The sequence below is a fragment of the Spea bombifrons genome, chromosome 13 (assembly GCF_027358695.1).
Source record: "Spea bombifrons isolate aSpeBom1 chromosome 13, aSpeBom1.2.pri, whole genome shotgun sequence".
Taxonomy (NCBI): domain Eukaryota; kingdom Metazoa; phylum Chordata; class Amphibia; order Anura; family Pelobatidae; genus Spea; species Spea bombifrons.
In genome coordinates, this window is record NC_071099.1 from 17,441,125 (window position 1) to 17,466,080 (window position 24,956).

The 24,956-nt window shown below is 42.8% G+C and overlaps 1 protein-coding gene across 2 annotated transcripts; it reads left to right on the forward strand.

Annotated features, from left to right (window-relative positions):
* Positions 1 to 837: 837 nt before the first annotated feature.
* MED24 (mediator complex subunit 24) lies at positions 838 to 21,350 on the forward strand. Of its 2 annotated transcripts, none has more exons than XM_053453469.1 (26): positions 838 to 902; positions 7,601 to 7,739; positions 8,185 to 8,267; positions 8,355 to 8,393; positions 10,752 to 10,825; positions 10,915 to 11,138; positions 12,111 to 12,222; positions 12,331 to 12,481; positions 12,604 to 12,717; positions 13,025 to 13,072; positions 13,151 to 13,233; positions 13,433 to 13,519; positions 13,601 to 13,712; positions 14,017 to 14,159; positions 14,486 to 14,523; positions 14,710 to 14,792; positions 15,631 to 15,812; positions 16,003 to 16,102; positions 16,327 to 16,502; positions 16,905 to 17,169; positions 17,307 to 17,488; positions 17,575 to 17,668; positions 18,073 to 18,172; positions 19,651 to 19,731; positions 20,218 to 20,366; positions 21,044 to 21,350. In XM_053453469.1, exons 2-26 carry the CDS (start codon positions 7,610 to 7,612, stop codon positions 21,158 to 21,160), a joined length of 2,967 nt encoding a protein of 988 aa, XP_053309444.1. In that variant the 5' UTR covers positions 838 to 902; positions 7,601 to 7,609; the 3' UTR covers positions 21,161 to 21,350. The 2 variants fall into 2 exon arrangements, with proteins under 2 accessions (XP_053309444.1, XP_053309445.1); XM_053453470.1 differs by having other exon boundaries at positions 15,631 to 15,810; positions 16,007 to 16,102.
* Positions 21,351 to 24,956: the final 3,606 nt, after the last annotated feature.

Genomic DNA, 24,956 nt, shown 5'->3' on the forward strand with positions numbered 1-24,956 from the left:
AAAAGGCCATTGGAGCACAGGAGTGATGGGAGTGATAAAGGGCCAATGGAACACAGGAGTGATAAAGGGCCAATGGAACACAGGAGTGATGGGAGTGATAAAGGGCCAATGGAACACAGGAGTGATGGGAGTGATAAAGGGCCATTGGAACACAGGAGTGATGGGAGTGATAAAGAGCCATTGGAACCCAGGAGTGATGGGAGTGATAGGGGCCAATGGAACACAGGAGTGATGGGAGTGATAAAGGGCCAATGGAACACAGGAGTGATGGGAGTGATAAAGGGCCATTGGAACACAGGAGTGATGAGAGTGATAAAGGGCCTCTGTTCGCCAATGAAGATATTCCTTTAAAAATCAGCAATTTACAGCTACAATAGTCATTTACAACATTAACACCATCTGCGCTGGATTTCTAATCCATTTCATGTTATTTTAATGTACAAAATGTGCTTTTCATTGAAAAAGAAAAGACAAGAACATTTCTGAGTGACCCCAAACTTTGGAGTACACATACCTGCACAAAATCCCAGGAGACCTCGAAGGAGAGATTTAATCCTGAAGATTTCTGTATATATGGCATATATGTAAGGACAAGTTGCTTTGAACTTTTAATTTAACCCCCGGAATCTAAAAATTGTATTTCAGGCAGTTTTGTAGAATGCGCCACAGCAAGAAAGAAAAAGTAGAGCCTTCCACGTGAATGCTTCACAAAACTAATGACTTGAATTTCCCGCGTTGTTTAAGCGTAACGCATACCAGAAAACTACGTCTCCCAGAATCCTCCGCTATACGCGACACGCATGCGTAGGATCGGCGCCTCAGCCAATGGGATGCGAGGCGTCCGGAAGACTGTCATGGCGGATTGTTGTGTTTGGGGACCGATTGCTGTGTGAGAGGAAGAGGTAAGAAGAGTTAGTGGGACCGGGCGATAGGGCGGCGTTTGGGTTTGTGGTGCTCTATGGAGGGTTATTCGGTTTAGTCAGTGAGACGGCAGCCTTTTATATGCAGACACGATGAATGAATTAGGGCTCATCCTCTCCTGGAAAGTCTGCTCATTCATTAGCGGGATAGGCTTGTCCTGTTATTATTAGTTCATTTGTAAAGTGGGCTTATTTGGAGAAAGTAAAATATTTAAGGCTCTCGCCAGAGTCATTTACAAGATAAAAGGTAATTCCATCAGTTTTTGGGGTAGACAGACAGGATAATCTGAGAGACTGCCAGAAAAAAATAACAATGGCTCTTCACAGCATGTTTGCTTTAGTTGTGTTACTTTATTTATTGTTAAAGGGACAATATGATCTGGGAAGACAAAATCTAAGAATAAATGACACCAACATCTAAATGATGAGTCCCTCTTCTAGGCTGAGATCAGGGCCCTCTTTACCTAATGTAAGTAGCTCCATGGATATAAATTAAAAGATAATAATTAAGGGTGAGATGACCCAGGCGTTCGGAGATGTGGCACGTCAGCATACCTCCTAACATTAACAGCAGTTTACATATGGCCCCTTGGGGCCAGTTTGCACCATTTAGCTGACATGCTGTGCCAGCCAGTCCGTAGGCAGAGTCACGTGTGCCGTATATTGGCGTTTTTATCTAGGGACGTGGGGGCAATGGGGATGCAACACAGGGTGGCAGGACTCTGATCCTGGAACACATATAAGGTACTATAGGTTTTATTCCGGAAATAGTCTTCTGCGTTACCTTTGTGTATCCATAACTGTTTATGTAAAGCCTCTGGGCGCCATATGATTACGTTCCATTCATAGGCCGCCAGCAGATTCAGTAGCACTATCGGTGACAATGACAACAACCTCAACCTTAACCTCAAATTAAGACGGGAGAAGGGAGCGCGATAAAGACCAAGTAAGTTTAGAACATTGGATGTACAAGTTTGGTTACATTCATGGACCCGGAGAACAGAGAAAGACGTTAGGGATGTGTGAAAGTATTACTTCTGCGACTGGGAGGTCAGCGTGGGAAAGTCTCTCAGCGGAAATGGTAGAGAGGAATCCTGACTTTGAGACAAGAAGGAAATAAGGTTCGATGCCTGGTAGAAGGAGGGCCAACTGTTCCTCCCCAAAAGAAAATACGTTTTAAAGCATTTTCCTGCTTCACAATCAGGATTCAATGAAAGGTTGGTGTGTGCCAAGTGGTTTTCCAGAGCTAGATCTTCAGATGGACATTAATGTCACTGGACGTTCACAATTGTGGCCGGTGTGACCTAATGAAATGCCATACGCCTGTTCTGTAGCCCTATAGGACCTTTTTGATGACCACAAGGGAATATCCCGTATAGTTCTGTGACAGCAGAAGAATCACGGATCGTGGTGCCATCAGGCCTGATGCAGGAATAAAAAGTATGAGGGAACATCTGTTCATCTGCATCATCTGACACGATGAGTTTGGCCTAAGGCTCTTTGGTGAAGGAACAGATGTTCATTTTTTCTGCAAGACATTAGATTCTCCGCTTTGTCTTATATTTGCAATGTCCCACTTCAGCTGGAAGACATTTCCATCTCCCTGCCAGTGAAGTACTACTTTTAATTAGTTTCTCTTGGCTCATAGATTTAATCTAACCTGTATGAACAGTGCTTTGAATTTATTAGGTCTTTATTAAGCCTCTCGGACAGATTAAAGAAGGACCTACTAGGGGTCAGACATTGCCTGTCTCTCGGGTGGAGTTACTGAATACCTTTATATCATCAGGTGAACAGGTCCGTTGTGTGTTCTTGGTTTTCAAAGGACTCTCAGTAGGGCTCAACACTTATATCTCATATGCATTAAAGTGCATATGATGGTTGGAGTGTCCCTTTTAACCCCTTAACGACAATCCCCGTACATGTACGGGGTTGCCGTGCAACGGGTTAACGACAATGCCCGTACATGTACGGGCTGCCGTTAAATAGCTGCATCGCCGCGATCGCGGCGTTTTCGCCGCGATCGGCGGCTTTGCAGCATCCACGGAAGCCTCACAAGTGAGGCTGACCGTGGATCCGGGGAGGGCAGCCCTCGGCAGCCCTCCCCGGAAGAAAAATGGCCGCCGCCGCACCGATCATCAATGATCGCGGCGGCGCCCGGCTAAAGCTGCTTAGGAAGCGATCGGAATCGCTTCCTAAGCATAAACTGTGTTACTGACATGCCTCGATATCGAGGCATGTCAGCAACACAACCCCCCGACCCCCGATCGCCTTGTGATTGCTCCGAGGAGCAACCACAAGTGCCATCCTGTGAATGACGTTGCCGTCATTCACAGGATGGCATTAACAATAGATATGAGTTCACAGAGGGTCAATCCAGACCCTCTTGAGAACTCTCGAGCTCCTCCTGCAGGTTGAATGCAGGTACTGCATCCAACCATGCAAGGTCAATGGAGCCCAGCTCACTAACGAGAGTGACTAGTAAAAAAAAAAAAATAAAAAATTAAAAAAAAATTAAAAAAAAAAATTAAAAAAATGTCAAAAATATGGTAACATGTAAAAATACCCATTGTCACCAAAAAAAAAAAAAAAAAGTTTTTAATAAGCAAGTCCTAAAATTTTTTATCTTTACAAAAATTCCATTATGGAAAGAGTTAAAATATTGGCATTACAAATGCCCATAGGGTGTCTAGTATTAAAAAATATATGATTTGATGGGGTAAATTGAATTGGCCGGGTTCAAAGATGTCCCAAATATGGGACATGGGGCAGATGTCTAAATGGCAAAAAAATACACACCTCACAAAGGCGGCCTTTTACCTCCCAAATAACCCAACAAACCCATGCATGGGGGGTATCGCTGCGCTCAGGAGATGTTACTGAACACATATTGGGGTGTTGTGTGACACGGACATACACCAGGAGCGATAAATTTATACCTGAAGTACAACATGTGTGAAAAAAATACAAAAAGAATTACTACCATAAAGTTTCACAAAGGCTGGTGGTAAAATTAGTGCATTGAAAGGGTTAAAATACCAGCATTTCAAATACCTTGGGGTGTCTAGTTTTTTAAAAATATATGATTTGATGGGGTAAATTGCATTGGCCGGCTTCAAAGATACCCGAAATGGCACATGGGGGGAAGAATTACCAGATTAGGAAAAAAAGTTTTTGAAATGGCAAAACGCTACCTGTACTTATTGCCCCATAACGTGCAGAAAAAAGCAAAAAAACATAAAAACATTGGGTATTTCTAAACTCAGGACAAATAGTAGAATCTATTTAGTAGGTTTTTTCATTAGTTTTTGCAGATGAGTAAAAGTTTTCTGTTTAAAAAGTGAGAAAAAGTAATTTTTTAACAAAAAATCCCCATATTTTATCATTTTTTTTATAGTAAATTAGATGATATGATAAAATGAATGGTATCTAAAGAAAGCCCTGTTTGTCCTGAAAAAAACAATATATAATATGTGTGGGAGCATGAAATGAGAAAGAAGAAAATCACAGCTAAACAGTAACACTGAAAAACGTTAAAAGAGCCATTGTCCCGCAATATACTACGAGTAAAAACCCCTATTGTCCTTAAGGGGTTAAGTATAGGCCAACCCTGGATGTGATCAGCAATAACTCGCCAACTGTCGCTGTGATGTTTGCGTTAGCATCCAGCCTGCCCACACTGAAACTATTAATAAAAATTAGCCTAATTCCTGCTTACTGCGGCTCAGAAGCCGCTGGTATGTGTGACGTCTCTGGAAGAAGGCAGCGGGAAATATGTGGCAGTCGGCCAACCTGTCTACCTTTCAGGCGGCCATAGAAATATCTGGCTACGGTGCACCTCTTCAGAATCCCTCTCGTATGAGAAATACAACTCAAAAGGAGGTTTTAAAAAGTAAAAATACAGCAAAATAAGGATTGATGCTATTTAGTAAACGGTGTTCTATGGCAGTTATGTAAAATATTCTTTCTTTTTTTTTATCTAAGTAAAATATGTCGTTCTCTATGATATTTAAATACCAAAAGAAGCAGTCTGCTTAAGTAGCGTTGGAATGGAAGGGGCTCTTATTTATACTCATCATGCATTTAGTTGTGTTTTGGGAACGAAACAAGTTGCCATCTATCACGCCATTAAAATCCATGACAGCCTGTTCAGTGGCCTGGGCAAAATAATTTAAGGAAAGGGTGAGATTAAAGCCCTGTGTGGTGTGTTTCTTATAAAAAAAAAACAAACAAACAAAAAAAAAACTAAATAGAACTCCAGAAAAGATACAAAATCCTTTCTTTAACAAGTGAAAGGTGTCATAGAGATGCATAATACTTTATTGAGGGTGCCAGTTCATCTCTATAGAGATGAAGACTCCTGGCAAACTTCTAGCTGTCATTAATGGATTAAAATGCTATGTGAAGAAGATACAAAATATCCAAGTACTGCTACAAGAGTATGAAATACTTTATAATCATAATAAGGCCATTTGTGAAAAAAACATGAATCCCTTATTAAGTAGAGGTGTTAAGTCAGTGGTTCCTCCTCTTTGGTTTTCATGGTAAATGATGATTTATTCCATTTCATCCTCAGTTATGGAACTGAAAGATTTATCATAATTCCATTTGGGAAGAAATGTTGGATAATTTGTAAAACAGAGTATTACTTTTCAGACATATTAAAGACCCACGCTACGGTCTGGCCTGTGCCCGTATCCATCGGCTACTGAACAAGGTGTTTTCCTTGGGATTGGACGTGCCAGCGGCCATCGTAATGCTAATCAGAGAGTTCAAATGCACAGCTCACATGCGTACTCGTTTATAGGGAATACACTTAGTTAGACTGTAAACAGGGAGCGCATGGGCAACCTACAGCCCAGAGTAAAACGGCCACATAACCCAGTAATAAAGTGGTTTATGCCAACAAGCTCGGTCCTCACTAGCCAGTCCTGTCCCATACACACAGATGCCCACCGTGGACAGCAGGCTACAGATGAGTCCTTTACGAGAACTGTCCAAAGGCCATCCCTGCCTCCTCCATTGCCTCCGTGTGGTCACATGTGGAATTGCAACTAAAAGTACCTTTTACCAAAACTCTTTAAATCAGATTGGCCTCTGATATATATTTGTCCTCCTTCTAAGCCCAACAGTAGTTAAGCTTTTTCCCATCTTGGAAGATTTTCATTAGGCTGTGGCTGTGCGCTTCACATGTAGACAGGCGTTCAGCTTTTGTTACGCTGGCGTTTCCTTTGTGTTTATTTTAAACAGGTTTCTGTTTTATATGTCTAAGGCAGTGATGATCGAACCGAGTGCTCATCGCATGTCAGAAAATCCTTTCTATTCTTCTATTCTACCTGCCTGATTTATAAATACCGGGCATTCAGACTCATTGTGTGGCCATACATTGCTTAGTCCACCGTTACCCCAATTTCAGCAAGTCTGAACATTGACAATATTACCCCCCGTGGATCTGGGCCGATGGCACTACTTTAACCCATTGTGTATGCGTGTTCTGGAGAACATCTGCCATTTTTTTGTGTTGTTTTTAGAAGATTTTAGCCCGTCTTCTTTATGATGGCTCTGGCTCTGTTGAATAACCGAACCAATAATCTGTATTGTATATTAACCCCTGAAATGTTTGACACTCGCACCCTGGTTTGGGACACCTGCCCGTTCTAGTAAATGGTGACTCTTTTAACGTACGGAGCAGCATCTGCCAAAGACAGATTGTTATGGTTGTCCATCGTCAGGACATTACATAACTCTTGGACGACCACCAAACATAACTATTTCTGTCCTTTAAGTTATTTTTCACCTCTATTATATGCCCAAACAGAGCTTTGAGCATTTTATTTTCCATCGTGATTATGTTGTTGCTGGGAGAGCTGGACATGGGGTCTGGTTTGTGGCATGCTGTGGCAGGGCTCCCCTCCTCGTGTAGGGTGAACCGTTTGTTCCCTTCAAAAATCTTTGAAACTATAAGCCTACGTGGTTCTGGTCCAGCTGTGAAGCGTATGCGCTGGATCCGTTTCAGCAGCTGGAACAAGTTTTAGTGTTTTAATGACCAGCGGACCCCCGAGGTATACATTCAAAGCCCGTGATGTATGCCGTGGGGATTGCGGATGAGGTCATTAATCGGCCGCGCTCGCATAGTGCCCAGACAAACACAGCCAACGTCTTCGGGACCTACACCCTGACACTTCACGTCATGCACACCCCGGTGATTGCTTCAGGGCCGGCTGCTCCGTTTACATGTTTTATTCCGATGAGATATAGCAGTTGCCTGATTTTTAGGTCACTATTGATGAACGGAAAAGCCTTGAATTTAAATGGAATACTCGTGAGGCATTGTAGGTGAAGGGTATGTGCAGGAATAAAATACCCCATTACCCCTTACCTATCTTGGAGGCCGTTAGACTATTGGGGATCCAAAGTACCTTCTTAAATGGCAGCCGCGTGGCCTCTGGATAGCAGCATCTTTATTACAAGTCATGGTGATACGTGTCGTTCTTACTGGTCGTCTGCTTTACATCATGACCACGTGAAGAAGACCTTCCAGAATTCTCCTCAACCTATATTTCAGTTTCAGTGGCCCAGATATTTGAATGACCGCGCCGATGAAATTGTTACGCTGACTTTTTATTGTCGTTGCTTTGTGGGTCAGGGACGTAACTTTGCATCTTGCTCTCCTCCCGCAGGGTTACACGATGAAGCTGGTTAATCTGAAGCAGGCCATCTTGCAGGCCTGGAAGGAGAGATGGAGCGACTACCAGTGGGCTATTAACATGAAGAGGTTTTTCCCTAAAGGAGTCACGTGGGACATCCTGAATCTTGCGGGTAAAGTATCTCCTCACATACTAGTAGGCAATAAATCGGTTCCATATTGTGCTCATTTCAATCGTCTAGAGACAAATAAGAATACCACCGACCAGCTAGACTTATTGTACTAAAACAATGAATATTTGGGCAATGATAGAGCGTTAACGGCCATTTTTTGGGAGTGAAATTTAATACCCGAGGCATGTGGGTGTAAGATAGGAAGTGAAGAGAGATACATTCGAGGACTGCAGCTGGATAAAAGAGGCAGTTTCATAGCGCTGTCTGTTGAGTTGAGGTATGACTGCGAATGTCACCAGCTGTCCATAGAACATACAATATAGCTTGCGGAATATGCCATAATTCAGGCCAAAGAGCTAGCGTATAGAGTAATTTGTCCTTTGTGTGTGTGTGTGTGTGTATTTGACATTGTGTATATTTATTATTATATATATTTTCTACACAGAAGCACTTCTGGATCAGGCCATGATTGGTCCTGCCCCCAACCCTCTCATCCTTTCCTACCTGAAATATGCGATTAATTCTCAGGTATGTCTCTTCTCCTCTGTTCGCCTTGATACGTTCTGTTGAGACGTATACCGTAAAAGCTGCTCGTCTTCTTTGTTCTGTCTACAGATGGTGTCTTACTCCACAGTCCTGACTGCAATCAGCAAGGTAGGGTTCACCATTTAGTATGAAATGTATACTGCGTGTGTGTGTATATACGGTGACAAGAAAAAGTGAATAAACCCTTTGGGATTAACTGGTTTTCTGCATTAATTGTTCACAAAATGTGATCTACATCTACAAGTCCCAAGTAAAGACAGACACAACGTGCTTATGCTAATAGCACACAAACAATGATAATCTTTCATGTCTTTATTGAACACACTCATTAAACATTGAGTGCTGGTGGAAAAAGTAAGTGAACCCTTGGTTTTAATAACTAGTCAAGCCGCTTTTGGCAGCAATAACTTCGGATCAGACCAGAACCACGCTCAGGAGGAATTATTCGTTGTTCCTTACATTTCATGGATTGAACGCCAGGTTTGCTAACTCCCGACTCCAATTAGCTTTTGTTGAAGTGATTAACCTAGGTGTTTACATACTTTTCCAACCCACACTGCGAATGTTTGAATGATGTATTAAATATGGGCAAGAACAATACAATAATTTGTGTGTTATTAGTTAAAACACATTGTGTTTGTTCACCTTCTTTTTCTTGCCACTGTATATGTATATGTATATAATATATAAAGTCACACTTGAGTTTCTGTAGCTGTAACCCCCCCTCTTTGAGCCCAGAATGTGACCCCAGGTAATTTTTAGGACTGTAAAACCGGTTGTTATTCTAATGCAGAATTAATAATCTCTTAAAAGGCAAATAGGCCCTAATATTTATATTGTCCAGAGCACAAAAATGGTTCAAATGGTAGCATGATTAAAGTGTATTTTCGCCTTCCGTCTTGAGTCTCTGAGACGAGCCAGAATCCCAATGTGTTCTCTAGATGCTCATGCCCTTGAATACATTATCTCCTTTAAAGCGGCACGTCTGAACAAAATCTCCATTCTTCTGCTTCCTGATTTTGTGATTAACACCAAAAACGACTGAAAATACAATTAGAAAGTCCCCGCTGTACTGCCAGCAAGACACAAACGTTGGTTCTCGGTCATAAATTATTTACAACCAGCTATATGAATGGAGCAGTTTGCTGCTAATTCCGACGATCTGTGAGGAAATTATGAACGCCCTCGGACAGTCACGTCTAACGGCATGTAATTCAGTGGCTACGCAGCATTAGTCCATTTTGGCTTGTTATTCCCGCAGTGGATCGGACAACAAGGGTCTTAACGAGTAGACAAATGTCTTGCGAACCAAGTGGTTCTCGGTCACGGCGCTCTTAAAGCTCTAGAGTAAAAGTTATCAACTAATCATGCAAAATAAGCTGGCAGAAGCTGGGGTACAAGCTGCCGGATACCCTCAGCCGCTTATTTTTCTTTCAAACGTGGCTATAAAACAAAACAAGGTAATTGTGAAAAACATAGCATTATCATTAAAACTTCCCCTTATTATGTTGTTTTGGCATTATTGATTCCGTTTTAAGTATCCTTTTGGTTTCTGTGGCTGCTTTGGGCTATCGACGTAATAATACGTCATTTCTCAGTTTGTGTCCAGATGACCACGACATTTAACTACCGTAGACACCCGACACACAAGATGGTCATCTTTGTCTAAACAGTGAATAGTTGTGACTCATAGGTGGGAATGCTGAACTGGGTTCTTTTCTTGTGACCCCATACATACATCCAGGTGACCCCATACATACATCCTGGTGACCCCATACATACATCCTGGTGACCCCATACGTAAATGCAATATTACATGTATGTAATATATGTATTAGACAAGGAAAGTACTTTCTGGTGCTGGTCCTTTAAAATGAAATATTCAGCTTGCTGTTCATGGAAGGAAATGAGAGAAAGTTGAATATTTTCCATTTTACATAGGAACTCTGGCTCAGAGGCAAACTGAGGACTCTAGGTGGGTGGGGGAGGCTGGATGTGCGAAGGCTTGCGTGTGTTTACATTTAAGTATGCGTGTGTGTGTATATCCATGCGTGTGTATATAATATCACACTCGGCCACATCGCCCCCTGAACGGAAAAAAAAAGAAATCCTAGCATTTGAGTTGGGAAACTCAAATATTTACATTACGGAAAGAAATATGGTCGGCAGAGAGGAAAAGGATGATGTATATACCAGTAAATGTCATTAACCCTGTAATGTACGCAGGGGCGGCTGCTCAGTGCTGTAAATAGCACGGAAAGCGGGGTTATATGGGGCAATGTGGGAAGTGGCATGGTGCAAATGGAACAGCAGGGGTAGATTAATCAGGCAGCTGGCGAGGAGGTAGAGGGCACGTTGTACCCCGCACTAGCCTAGGAACACAAAGCGGTCGCTGAGATGAGTTGTGGAGGAGGATACTTACTTTATAGTTGTTTTTTCATCTTCTAAATTTCTCTCTCTCTTCAGTTTGATGACTTCTCTAGAGATCTTTGCATCCAGGCCTTGCTGGAAGTCATGGACATGTTCTGTGATAACCTCAGGTAATGGCGTTGTGCCTTCTCCCTCGCTCTGCCTCCCCTCCGCTTCTTTCTCTCACGTCTTCGTTCTCGCCTCTTGCATCCCCGTACAGCTGCCACGGCAAGGCAGAGGAGTGCATCAGTCTCTGCAAGGCCCTCATGAGCAGCCTCAACTGGCTTCTGCGTTGTGCCTCGTACTATGCCGAAAAACTGAAGGAAGTTCTAGATCCGGTAGCAGGAGAATCGCATTTGTCCATGTGCCTGCATCGGCTCGAGTCCATCGTCGGCAGTACCAAGAACCGTGCGCTAGTTCATATTGCCAAGCTGGAGGAACCAAGTAAGTGTGTGTGAGTGTGTGTGTGAGAGTGAGTGTGTGTCAATCGGTAATGCTGAAATGGGGGTACAGCTACCACCTCTCTATTCTGTCCTACCGCGTCCAATGGAACATTGAAGTACAAGAGAAGTGTTCTCCTAGACAGTGATTTTAATTTTCCTCTTCGTAAATCAGATTCAATTATTTGTTCTGTATTTCTGGTCAGATTATGCAAAGTTCTTTTTGTATAACATCAGTATAATCTACTTTTTAAATAGTTCTTTCCATGGGTATGCAGGCAGTCGAATGAGGCCGTTTGGTCATCGCTCACTTATGCAAACAAGTTACAGAGTAGCTGGAATATAAAGCAGATGGCTGCCTCCAGGTCTAAACCCTCCTTTTCTTTACATATAATCTCCGTCTGATCGCTCGCTGCTCTCTCATCGCAACATAACAAGTTTTAACTCAAGAGCATAATGTCTGCCTTGCACCATTTTTTAGTAATTTTTTCCTACATTTTAGTTAACCATATTTACTTTGCTCTCTGTGTAAGAGTCTTTGATGCCGGGTCTAGCATATAAATACAGCTACTAAACGTTACTACTGGCACAAAGTTTGAATAATTAAGTTTAAGAGTACCTTCCTACATTCTAGACACATCAGGTTGGCTTCTGATGATTTGTCAGGCTGGAGAGCTCTGTATAAAATTCGTCCATCAGACCCATCCGCTGGTGGTAATCTGGTCGGTCGGTGCTTCCGTTGAGCTCCGGCGGACAGGGTTGGGATTACGGGAATCACGGTTTCCCTACTCTAGCTGTACATCAATGTTCTTCACCTTTTATGTAAACCTGCTTTAGAGAATGGTGTCTTGGCATATGGTTCCCTCCTGCACTTGGTGTAATGGCCCCCATTAGTATTTGTGGGTTTAGTGGTGGACGATATTCTGACCGGAGGATATCTTGGTGTTATAACGATTGTGTTTTGTGTTGTCTGCAGTCTCCTGGGTATCCGTTGAACAGTCTCTGATCAGACTGGTGGAGGGTCTCAGCCTCCTTCCAAATGGGCAGCTGAGGAGCCAAGCGGAGAGCTGTGTCTCACTAATCAGGAGGTAGGGTATTTAACGTGGAGTACCGGGAGAGTCACTGTGTGCGCATTCTATATGTGTTTGTGTACACAATCTGATTTTACTTCATCGCTTTCCTCTCCGCTCCAACAGTATCCCGTCGATGCTGTCCGCTCATTCTGATCAACTGCACAAGACCGGCTTCCCCACAGTCCATGCTGTAGTGATGCTGGAGGGAACCATGAATCTAACAGGAGAGGCACAGCCGCTGGTGGACCAACTGAGCACCGTGAAGAGGATGCAGGTGAGGGAATACCCATCATTCTCCAAATCCTAACCAGGTAGTCTTTGACTCTTCCTCCAGAACACTGGCTCACTTCTCACATTTTGTGTGTTTTGTTTTTTTTGTTTCTCCCCTTCACACAGAGGATTCCCCCGCACCTCTTTCTCTTGGAGATCTGGAAGGCTTGCGTTGTGGGATTAATAGAGTCCCCTGAAGGCACTGATGAGTTAAAATGGACTGCGTTTACCTTTTTAAAGGTACATCCCAGAGTGGGAAAATAAATATAAATATATATATACACACACACACACACTTCGGGGGGTATTTTTAAATATACATACTTATGTCTAAATGGACATGTCTACGTGTAAGACATGCACACTTTTTGACCATTTTTTTTGACCCATGGGCTCCCTGATTTGCAGACATCTGCTGTTAGACACAACTTTAAGCACACGAGCTGAACTCTAGAGGTGTCTCAGCATAAAATCTTGACATGGCTGATTTTGAGCCGGTAGCCCACTGTGCATTAACTGTCTCCTGTTTTATGTCTTTTTGTGTCAGATTCCACAAGTATTGACAAAATTAAAGAAGTTCTGGCCGGCAGATCAGGTGAGTTGTGCTTTTCTGCTCTGAGTTTATGACGCGTTGCTGCTCCTTCCAGTGCCGTGATTGTAATGTCCTCTGCAGGATTTCAACGAAGACATGAACTGTGCGTTTGAGTACCTTCTGAAACTCACTCCGCTCCTCGACAAAGCTGATCAGAGGTGCAAGTAGGTATCTCCGTGGTCTTTATGGTATACGGTGTAACATCACCACCCCATATTAGTCCTTCTTTAGAGTTCAATATGACTCTGCATTGGCAACCAATTCTGTGTTTATGATTTGTGAACCACAGGCAGGTCCTGCATACATTGCACCGTAAGCTTTGGAAGTCCATGCACTTAATAATTGTTGTTCTTGTCTTGCCAGCTGTGACTGCGTCAATCTATTACTACAAGAATGCAACAAGCTGGGATTGCTGTCGGAGCCTAACATGGAGAACCTCGCTGCCAAACGGTAACACGTCTTCCTCACATCTGTGACCTGCTTGCTCAGGCTTTCCAGGCAAACGTATGAGCTTTCCTTCATACCCTCCAGGGCTGCAGACAGGGAGCAGGCGCCGCGATTGAAGTCATCTGAAAACTCCACGATTCAGCCCAACCCTGGACTGATTCTCCGCGCAGAACCCACTGTCACCAATATCTTAAAGGTGAGGCCGGATTTATACATTTCTATCTATAACTTGTGAAAAACTAGTAGAGCTAGAGCTTTCCAGAATACTTCACTTTTCATTACAGTTTAACTAATAAAGGGAAAGCAGTCCCCAAATAAACCGTTCCGCTGATTACAAAAAACACAACACAGCCTACAGGTAGATTTAATAATTAAATGATGATAAAAGCTGTGCACAGATGAGATCCTTTTTTTATATTCCCTACTGTTACGTTCAGAACCAATAAAAATCTTTGCTGCGTGGTCAGTTTCTTGTCTCTGAGATTTTCATTATTCCCTAGACTATGGACGCTGACCACTCCAAGTCTCCAGAGGGGCTCTTAGGAGTCCTGGGCCACATGCTGACTGGGAAGAGTCTGGATCTGCTACTTGCCGCAGCAGCTGCAACCGGAAAGTTAAAATCCTTTGCCCGCAAATTCATCCAGTGAGTAAACTGTGTGTGTGTGTGTGATCTGTGCTCGGCTAGTCTGGCCTGAAACAAAGGGTAATAATGTATATTGTCTATAAAATGTAGTGAAAAAGAGGATTAGGTGCTATATATAATAATAAATTATATTTATATATATATATATATTGCTTTTTTTTCTCTCTAGAATTAACCCTTCATTAAGTCTGCACCTCGCATTTTAATAAAAACCCATTAGAGATACATGGTTGGAAAAGTATGGTTACATCTGCAGATAGTTTCTTATCTGACACAGAACTTTTTCTGCATCGATAATCATTATTTGTATTTGTTTTGTTTTTTAGGCTAAACGAATTCACTCGCCATATTGTAGTAGAGAGCTGTAAGTTTATTTAATCTTTCCCAATATTTGCATGAAATCTACTTGTTACATTGCATGAGCTTCCTATTCCACTTTCTCTGTAACCAGCACATGGACTCTTGTATCAATCAGCCTTACTCTTATATACAGGCAGAAACGCCAGCATAAGGTACGGTCACTAACCGGGCTCTGCTTTTCTCTCCGCAGCAAAGGCAGCGAATGTCCGTGCTCTGCTGTTCGACATTTCCTTCCTGATGCTCTGTCATGTGGCCCAAACGTACGGTTCAGAGGTAATATCTATAATAAAAAAATAAAATAAAAAATCTGTAATAGGGGACCCTCCCTTCAGAATTGCAGATATTTGTTTTGTTGAAGCGCCCAAAAGCTTTTTTGTGTCTGTACTGCAGCCTGAAGGAGGCACACATTTATATTAGACATATTGTCAATGACTTCCACCGACCCCCTGTCACTACTAATTTCCAGATAGTCCATGCATACAGTACTTGGACCCATTTTGGGGGCTTCACATACTACATGTTTATGTTGAGGAGAAACATGAAAAAAAACAACATGAAATCTGAAAATTGATTGAAAAGGAAACAAGCTTGTTGAACTTTGATCTTTTTAGGTTAAATGTTCAATAATAATACTTCAAATTTATATATATTGTAGTACACGCTTCTGTCCAGCAGAGGGTGCTGTGGCTGTATGTATGTGTATATCTAATATATATACCGTATTTGCTCGATTATAAGAGGAGGTTTTTTTCAGAGCAAATGCTCTGATAAAAAAACCATTGTCTTATAATCAAGGTCGTCTTCTCATCAGACCTTAAATAAGAGATTGCGAGCCAGGCCTTGTCATTCAACATCAATGCCTGACCTCACAAATGCTCTACTGGATGAATGGGCAGTAATTCCCACAAAAACACCCCCCAGAAGAGTTGAAGTTGTTATGGCTGCAAAGAAGGACCAACTACATATTAATGTCTATGTATTAAGAAAATGATATCATAAAAGTCCATGTTGGTCTAATGGTCAGGTGTCCCAATACTTTTGTCCTTGAGGGAGATGGTCATTCATACATCATACATGTATAATACAGATACATTATGTCTTGTGTTTGCAGATGATCCTGACCGAGGGCTGTCCCGGCTCGGAGATGCCTTTCTTTGAGAGCTGGATGCAGACCTGCATGCCGGGCGAAGGGAAGGTCCTGAATCCAGAGCATCCCTGCTTCCGCCACCCCGATGTTCCGAAGGTGGAAGCCCTGGTTGCCCAGCTCAATACTTCCTCTGAGATGAGGCTAGTGTATGTATTCTGTTATGTATCGAGGTGTGGGCAGTGGAGTGTCTAGATACTATGTCTGTAAACATTAATTGCCAGAGCAGTGACACTGCCTTTATAGAAACCAGTAAAAAAATGATTTTTATTGCACCCCATATATGATTCCTGGGGAGTAATGTGTGTGTAATACTTATGTGTTGTCTTTACTGTGCAGTCAGACAAAATGGCACGAGATGTGTTTGATTATTCCCGCTGCAATCCTAGAGGTTCATAATGCCTGGGAGAATGGAGTGCTGTCCTTCGAAGCAATTCAGGTATTTTAGAATTTAAGTATACATATCAACTCTTTGCGATATGCAGAGCTCTCGCCCCTCCTAATACACAGACACCAGGACACAGACCCCTCCTAATACACAGACATCAGGACACAGACCCCTCACCCCTCCTAATACACAGACATCAGGACACAGACCCCTCGCCGCCTGCCACTGTAAACACAAAGTACCTGTTTAACCTTTCCTGCCTTTGTATTATACAGAAAATAACAGATAATATAAAAGGGAAGGTGTGCAGTCTGGCCGTGTGCGCTGTGGCTTGGCTCGTGGCTCACGTCCGGATGCTGGGACTGGATGAGCGGGACAAGTCTTTGCAGATGATCCGACAGCTGGGGTCACCGTTATTTGCGGACAATACACTGCAGTTCTACAATGAGAGGTGGGCTGGGTTCTCGGTGAAGTTACGCTTAATGTTTTGTGAATATACTTTGTGCTTCAGTAGTTCTATAAGTGCTATAACCTACCCTGAATATTTAACCCCTGCATCATCATCCTCATCTCAATAGCTTCCATTCTTTTATGTTTTACAACTCCTGGATGTTCTCATTGGTAATAGTAATCACCCCTTATTCACATTCTTATTCTTCCCTATTTTCCACTGTACCTCCTAGACCACTCCTGTTGTTCTATTGTCTGTCTTAATGCCCTTTCAATCCAGTCCAAAACTAAACATGGGGTATATACCAGTACTTGTCTCCCAGTTCATTGCATTTATTTGCGCACAATAGCAAATTCTGGAGCACTGCTATAATAAATGTCTCTCCTTCTAACCTCCCGACAGAGTTATCATCATGAGCTCCATCTTGGAGAACATGTGTGCCGAGGTTCTCCTGCAGACGGCCACACAGATCAAGTTTACGGTGTCTGGCAGCGAGCCCGTGCCTTATGTCCATCGGCTGCCACCCAAGAAGCCCATCAAAGAAGTTCTCAGGGCCACCTTCAGTGCCACCTTAGAGAAGGGATGGGTAGACAGCCGTTCCCTGCACGTTTTTGACACGCTACTTCACATGGGTGGCGTGTACTGGTTCTGCAATAACTTGGTGAAGGTAAGAGGTGTTCCTCACGCGGTGTCAAAAGGTGCACAAACTAACGAGTTACTTGGCAATCTGGTTGCCAAGAAGGAGGGACATATTGTATACAGCGATGACTACTTCTCACACTTGGATTTGTTTCTTAACCATAGGAGTTGCTGAGGGAGACGCGGATGGAATTTGCTTTGCGGGCGGTGGAACTTCTGTTTGCCATCTTCTGCTTGGACATGCCGCAACTCACTCTCACTCTTCTAGGGCACGTGCTACCGGCCCTTCTCACAGACTCTGCCAAGTGGCACACGCTGATGGACCCGCCAGGGAGAGCGCTGGCAAAGTAAGAATGCAAATGACATGGAAACGTATGCTATTGATCAATTTGTGCCATTTGTACTTAAAACAGCACTCCTTTCGCTCTCTCAGATTATCTGTTTGGTGCGCGATGACCTCTTTCTCCACGCACAACAGAGGACAGCCGTCCCCCCGGCAGAGGAAGCGGCACAGAGAGGACATTGAGGTATGTAGATGAACTCTGCAGGCATCAAAAACCACGTGTGCGTGTGCATATTATATAAATATATATATATATATATTTACCAGCACTCAGGTCTTCTTTTCAGTCTTTAATGACTTGCATCATTGCATTATTTAAAAAGAAGACCTGAGTACCTAGAAATAGGCACACAACCCCAATTTAGTTGATGGCTGGGAGTAATGGAAGTTTCATCCCTACCTGCTAACTCCATCTCTCGCTGTGCCACCGGGTAATTGCACCGTAATCAAATTTCATATATATTCACAGTACGAAAGTAGCAATTTAATGTGGCATAACTAACACGTATGTTTTCAATTACATGCAGTGTGTAAGGACGAACTGTGTGCTGTTTACATGTTATATGTTGTGTGACCTCTGACCCTCAGGATTACAGCAGCCTCTTTCCACTGGATGACACTCAACAATCCAAACTGATGCGTCTGCTTAGTTCCAACGAGGAGGAACACGCCGTACAAGCCAATCCCAGTAAGTATAGTGTATAGTCCCTGCCTGTCCTCGTAGGGATGACTGATGGGTCACGTGTAAGACGTACGGGTCACGTGTAAGACGTACGGGTCAACTCGCAGCCTATGTACGTTCGTCAGGTCAGCGGTGGGACACATCAATGTAATATAGGCTGGAAAACATGTAAAGCCATGTAGTAACGTCATTATTTAAATGTTCAATGTAGGAATACTTAGGAAATATGTCAGTAGTTACATAGAACATTGACTTCTGATTGTAAAGTTAACCCTAAAACTGCGTTCCAGGAATTACATTACATTTTCTCCAGATCCTGCTCTGAGCAAATAACCTTGGTAATATTTTTCTTAGTTACGTTCCTTCTGGAAAACATGAGCTGTGTAATGGACACCTTGGTAGGACGTGCATGTCCATTACACAGCTAATGTTTTCCAGACTGTTTGTTTTTACTCAGGCTGTTTAGGATTGGGGTTTATTCCCATTCCCATTCCCATTCCCATTGAAACCGCTGTATATGGGGGAAAGCAGACTCCGGTGTTTAATTAAAACTATATAGTCTAAAAACACGCGTGCCGGGTGATCGGCGTCACTTATTAGCCCTGTAGTGATGAGTGGGTAGTACGTACTGCGTGAAAAGCCAAAAATACACCGTTACTCACTGACTGTTTGGCACAGATGACACTTTTTAGGAACACGGCTCCTAGAACAATCTCATTTCTCTTTTTTTATGATTAATATTCCATGACTTGGCACTTCCAGGTCCTGCCGGACCCACAGAGTTCTTACATCACTGCCTTTCGCTCGTACTCTGTTTTTGTGCAGTCGCTGGATGACATCACTTCCTCTCCTCGGATGGCATGTGCCAGTTTGGCAGTGGAGGAGAGGGATCCGATTGCAGTAATTCCGGAGTTTTGTCACAAAAGCAATTTCCTTTTTGATCTTAGGGTTGCGTAGATTGCTCCGGGGAGCCGCGTCTCATATTACATTCTCAAATCCTCTTTCTTACTGACTCACGTGTTCTGTGAGGGGTGGAAACGTTTTGTTCCTTGAGTGAAGGTTTGTGTGTTGGAAAGATTTCCTTTCCTGTTGCATTAATGTAATTCATCATAAAAAGCACCATGTTAACTCTAATCAGTATGTATAATTATATATATATATATATATATATATATATATATATATATATATATATATATATATATATATATATATTAGTGTTCGTGGGTCTATTAACTAAAGAGTGAGTTGGCAGGAGAATTGCTGTTTCGTGTAAGTTCTAACCCCCTTTAGCTCCCTGGGTCAGTGGCTGGCCCGGTCCTGTATAAAGCATTTTGAAATCCATGATTGAGCTATGCATTGTGCAGGGGGCAAACCCCCGCTGTAGTGAATAAACCCTCTCGTGTGCAGGGCTGGGAGAGACAGCGGTAGCACAAGCGGTAATCATCGCGTCATTTTAATAACCTTGTTTCTCCCGTTTGCAGCCGATCGCCCGATGAACAGCTCCCTGTCTGCATCTCAGATCCACAACATCAGTTCCAAAGAGCCCTTAAACAGAGTGCTTGGTAAATGAATACACTGTCATGCATGCGCACGCCACGATGATCACCAATTCATCAAAATGTTTCGTATCTCAGACTCACAAGCTGTGGGTCGTCCGCATAATCATCATGGAGGCTGTACCCGCTAGGAGCTCTTTACTGAGCCGGGAGGCTGCAGGGGATAACGCCGCTGCTCGGCTGAACACGGCTCCTGCGTGGCAAACGGCAGAATCCCTCCATGCTCATGTACCAGAGGTTAAATATACCATACGGCTTCCGAATCTGATAAAAGACCAGGAAAAACTGGCAGTCTTATCGGCCATCAAATTCTGCGTTTGATCAGTCAGTTAAGATTCAATAGGAGACCAAAGGAGTTTAGCTGTTACGCCATATTTTTTTTATATATATAACTGTACCCTGGTGACTTAGTTTCTGTACCTAAACTTCTGATTTTTTTAAAGATTTGTAGATCTGCCCCCTGTGTTCACAGGATTCCCTTTTGTGTTGCAGCAAATCTCTTCCTTTTGATCTCCTCTATACTCGGGGCCCGGACGGCAGGCGCTCACACTCAGTTTGTGCAGTGGTTCATGGAGGAGTGCGTGGAGAGCCTGGAGCAGGGAGGGAAAGGCGGCATCCTGCAGTTCATGCCTTTCAGCATGGTAAGCGCTTGCGTGTCCCACACGGGATAAACGTATGACTCACGATACATAGGAAGAGATCATTGTAGAAACCACATCGGAAACTCTGGGAAGTACTACAGCATCTCAAACCGCTGCTTTGGGGAAGTGCTTCTTTCACAAAAGGCTTATTCACGTGTGGGTTTTTTTTCCATAGAATCACCAAAAGTGTAATTGATACGCAGTAGGTGTAATATCGAGGTACTTTATTTTCTCCCCGGCCGACTATAGTAGAAGAATGGGATTATAGCATGACAATTCTTCCCCTGTACGTTCATAGACTCGCTGATCGGCTGCTTCTTTTTCTCTTTAGTGAATAAACTAACAAATTATAAAGTGCAAATTGAAAACAGATGCGATTTTAACCCAATTAATTAATCATGCATTAAAGTATAATATATAAAATGCATCTGTCGGGTGAGTTTTCCCGCAAGCTCCCACTTTAGCATTTAACCACCTTCTAGTTTTTGTACAGGAGAGGGGTACACGGGCCTTAAATTCTTCTGATATAGGAAAGTAAACGACACGATCTTTGAAATTAACGGTTAAAAGTATGTTTAGCATTTAAACCTCACAACTACTTAAAGAGCACTTCGCGCATGTTCCATTCATTACTTTTTATATTCAACACCTCTAATGGTGATTTACTTTCCTTCCAGGTGTCTGAGTTGGTCAAAGTTTCCACGTTATCCAGTCCAAAAATCGTGCTGGCCATCACCGATCTCACGTTACCCCTGGGCCGTAGAGTGGCCGCGAAAGCACTGACCGCTCTTTGACGGCCATCGCAGGGACTGGCGGTTTTCGTACTTCCAGGCTTTAGAAGACTTCACGCGTTTTTTTTTGGTTTTCTTTTACTGTAAACATTGTTGAAAATTCTTAAGGACTGTTTTTTTTTTTATGCTGTTAAATATTTATGTCATTCATGAATAAAAGAACGTGTGCAAAGCACCAGCTAAATGTACAGAATTGGGGGTGTCCCCATTTACAGCAATGTTGGGGGGAGGATGCTTTTTCTCTTGGTCCCACCGGCTGATATGGCGATAACTTTTTTTTTTTTATACATATCCACACAGATTCCTAAAGTTTAAAATACCAGATATCACTACTGCTTTAAACATTTCCAGCTTCGGTTTAATTCACTCATTGTTGCATCATGATGTAGTGATGTCATGGGGGGAACCTTTGTTTGTCAGATGAGCATTTGATTTGGAACCCGCAAGAGATGGCTGCTCTTCAGTTTTTGCTCTTGAGGTTCCTGGCCGTGGTTTGTTTTATGCCGCTTTCTGCCAATTTGAGCGAGGATGTGAAGATCCCACCACCGCCCGAAACTCACGGAGATTCCCCTCCTGGATTCCTGGAAATCTTTGTTATGGGGATCATCATTGGCAGCAGCGTTGCTTATGGATCCTCGCTTGCATTGTGGGTCAAAACCAATCGGTGAAGAAAATATTTTGAGCATATGTCCGGAAACAATCAAACAGAAGATCAGCCTCTGGAGATCGAGTAGCGATGGACGAGATAGAGATGTGATTACTCCTTTAAAATGTTTTGTATTATAAATAAATGTTTTGTATTTGCATATCTGAAGACCCTTTTTTTTTTTTTTTTTTTTTTTTTTTATTATGGATCACTTTTAATGCTTGTTTAAGCTACACCAGCCCCATACCGGGTTTCATAATAACCTGTGATAGCACCCGGCTACCATCACACAAAAGTGTTTCACCCTACGGCGAACAGGACAGAAGCATATGGTTGATTCTACACAACACAAAAGTAAAGGGACCACACAGCAGTCATACACAGTAACGGCTTACATGGGGTTAAGGTAGATTTCCTACCACAGATGTAAAGTCTGCGCGTACCATTCAGACAAACTAGAATTCATTACGGGGAGGAAGGATGAGGCATCCGATCCTCTTTACCATCTGTATGGATATTAACATTCAAGCAGAAAATCACCTAGTCTGTATTCCAAGCATATTATATATATATATATTATATATCATCTAGTGGATACTTTAAACGTCCCGCAAACAGCAGGTCCATCCAGGGGTTATGTACGTATCCCAGAATATTATCTCAAACAAGTTTCACTGCAACGAGAGGGATCCAGAGGTTCCTGATGAACAATCAAAGGGAAACTTCTGTACGGTTTGCACGGCGAGACCTCACAAGCGGTCATTCTCCGCTAGCTGATAAACACATTGAGCCAGACACCCTAATTTCTACCTCTATGACTTGTGATCACATACGCCGGGGACGCATCAAAACTTTGGAGAAGCCTGAGATCCAGCAACAACGGACATGACCACGGATGACATACATGACGCTCCTATGAAGCATGATCTCTCTCTGTAAACACACAAAGGGATCGGATGGGAAGGGAGTTTATTTCACAGGAGGAGAAACGTTAGGAGAAGATGCCATCGTCCAAACCGCATCTAGTCTGGGGGGTCAGAGGCTAAGACGTAATGTAAGGAAGTTTGACGTCACCGAGGGGGTGGCAGAAAAGCCGAACAACCTCCAGGCAGAGGTGGTAGAGGGTAATACGGCGAGGGAATGTGAACACGCATGGGACGGGCACATGGCTGCCCTGAATATAAGACGAGATCACTACAGCAGATATAACGGACGGGCTAGATGGGTCTTATCTGTAGGGCTGCAACTAACGATTATTTTCTGGATTAATCGGATAAAAAATTATAAGCAAATTTTTGTTTCTTTAAGATAATTTAATGAACAAACTGGGTGTTAAAAACAAACAGCAGAATAAAAACCTTAAAACATAAACATTGTCATTGTACACAGCACTTATCTCTATCACAATGGCATTTCTCTAATCGCCTTCTTATTTTACTGACATAATAATAAAAGCTATATATTACAGAAAAAATCCTGAATATAAGGCTACCCTACATGAAAAAAAGTTTTGTAGTAAATATTAATTTACATGTAAACTATTTTTCATATTTAATAAAAACTACAATTGAGAAAAATGCATTTCTTGTTTTTATTTGCCAACCTGCCCCCTAGTTATGCACATTTGCCCCCAGATATGCCTTATACCCCCCAGATATGCTACTCTGCCCCCCAGACCCCCTGGTGTCTAGAAGGGGCCGGTGGATGTCTGTGCGATGCATGTAGACAACCTCTGCTGCCGGGGCTTCTATGACTGAGGACCGGAAGGTCACGTCATGCCGGCGCTCCGTCATAGAAGCCCCGGCGGCTTGGATCTGGATCTTAGTCTTATAGTCAGACCTCTATTTGAGGTCGGATTATAAGAAGGGGGTATTTTCAGAGCACTTTCTCTGAAAAAAACCATCTTATATTCGAACTAATCGATAATTAAAATTGTTGACAACGATTTTCATTATCGATTATTATCCATTTTAGTTGTTGCAGCCCTACTTATCTGCCGTGAAATTCTATAGTTCTATGTTTGATTCTTTTTGGTCAACCACATCATTGCAGAAGTTTCCTGCTACTACCAAAAATTCTCAATGTTCATTTACTAAACTTAAACACCAAGAGAAGAAACGCGCTAAACGTGAAACAAAAACCAGCTGCATAAAGGGGGAAACCAGTTCAACCAGTATGAGTGGTCCTGTCACCGAGAATGGTGCTGGACCATCTGCCCATCTCCTCCGTAGCCTTCCTCGCAGGAGGTCCCTGGTGCCAATGTTATTGGCCCACTTGTGTTGTCCACTCAGATCTGCCAACCCTTTTTCTCTTTTACAACCACCGACAGAAAGTCCTAAACATTCTTTTTTAAGCATCAAAAGAACTCCAGGACATAAACCATAGCTTTGACCAAACACCCAGAAGAGTCTATAACGCTACACCAGAAATCTACTTCGGTTAAAGCTTCTGTTCCACCTGCTTTTATAACTAAAAAGTAGCGTTAGAAACATCATTCTTAGCAACAATGAAAGCCTTTCCAAGAAATAAATCTTGAATAACATAAAAATGCGGTACTCATTCATAATCTCGCCAGGAACATTGAACTGTCACTGGTAGGTTGTTGCCATACAAGCATTGTTTTCAATAGGTTTAGGGACTGCCCATTGTCCTTAAGGGGTTCCCTTCCATAGGTCTATACATCACACATACCGCAGGGCCGCATTTTATCTGGGAGCTGGTCAGAAATATGTAAAAACGATACGTGGGCCGATGTGGTCACCTTATTTTAGGAGCTGTAGCTGGGGGTGCAGCTTTACCAACACTTGTTATGGGACTCTGTGACCCGATACTCACTGCCATAGCGGAGTAAAGAATATTATAACATAAAAGGGTATTTTATTTCCAAACAAATTACCCAATGTCCTGGATTTCCTCCGTACCTCCTGCACCAGGCAGGCCGCCATTTTCCTTTACAGATCGTCCAGTTCTTAGTGTTTGGGCCGATAACCCCGGTACAAAGTCTTGTCATAGCAGGTGGATTACTATCCGCCCCACTCTGAATTCGTTCCGCAACCCCCAGTGGGATACATTCCGCTAGAACATCGACAAACTGCCCCTTGGCGTTAGACGCCATATATATGTTACCACCATTATCCACACACACGGCACCCC

Coding starts and splice junctions, on each gene's coding strand:
- MED24 (XM_053453469.1), top strand. CDS start 7,610: ATGAAGCTGGTTAATCTGAAGCAGGCCATCTTGCAGGCCTGGAAGGAG. Junction 7,740..8,184: donor GGACATCCTGAATCTTGCGG/GTAAAGTATCTC, acceptor TTTTCTACACAG/AAGCACTTCTGGATCAGGCC. Junction 13,520..13,600: donor GAGAACCTCGCTGCCAAACG/GTAACACGTCTT, acceptor CATACCCTCCAG/GGCTGCAGACAGGGAGCAGG.